The sequence below is a fragment of the Penaeus monodon genome, chromosome 31 (genome assembly GCF_015228065.2).
Source record: "Penaeus monodon isolate SGIC_2016 chromosome 31, NSTDA_Pmon_1, whole genome shotgun sequence".
NCBI classification, from domain to species: domain Eukaryota; kingdom Metazoa; phylum Arthropoda; class Malacostraca; order Decapoda; family Penaeidae; genus Penaeus; species Penaeus monodon.
Window position 1 is genome coordinate 2,061,424 of NC_051416.1, and position 284 is coordinate 2,061,707.

At 40.5% G+C, this 284-nt stretch overlaps 1 protein-coding gene across 2 annotated transcripts in view; it reads right to left on the reverse strand.

Moving 5' to 3' along the window:
- The window catches only part of LOC119592806 (carbohydrate sulfotransferase 11-like), a 9,749-nt gene that overhangs the window by 807 nt on the left and 8,658 nt on the right, over positions 1 to 284 (reverse strand). For both annotated transcript variants that reach the window (XM_037941714.1, XM_037941715.1), the window contains exon 7: positions 96 to 230. In XM_037941714.1, coding sequence (XP_037797642.1) covers positions 96 to 230 — 135 coding nt within the window. The remainder of the gene's footprint in view (positions 1 to 95; positions 231 to 284) is intronic.

Here is a 284-nt window from a genome sequence, read left to right on the forward strand (position 1 = left end):
ATTGCCACGAATTTAGAACAATATACACTTTTTTTTTCTTAAAGCGCAGTGGTTTTGAGAGAACAACGCCTTCTATTCTGAACCGACTTACTAACCCTGAGTTCGTGTAGGCGCGAGAGGGTTACTAGAAACCTCTTATCCTCCTCTATGGTTTCTAATTTCATGATAACATTATAATCGAACGAACACACGCTGCAACGAACCCAGTAAGGCAGCCAGCATTTTACCTGAAAGAAAAGGAGAATGGAAAATGCACGGAACACCATATGAACCAAATAGATGTC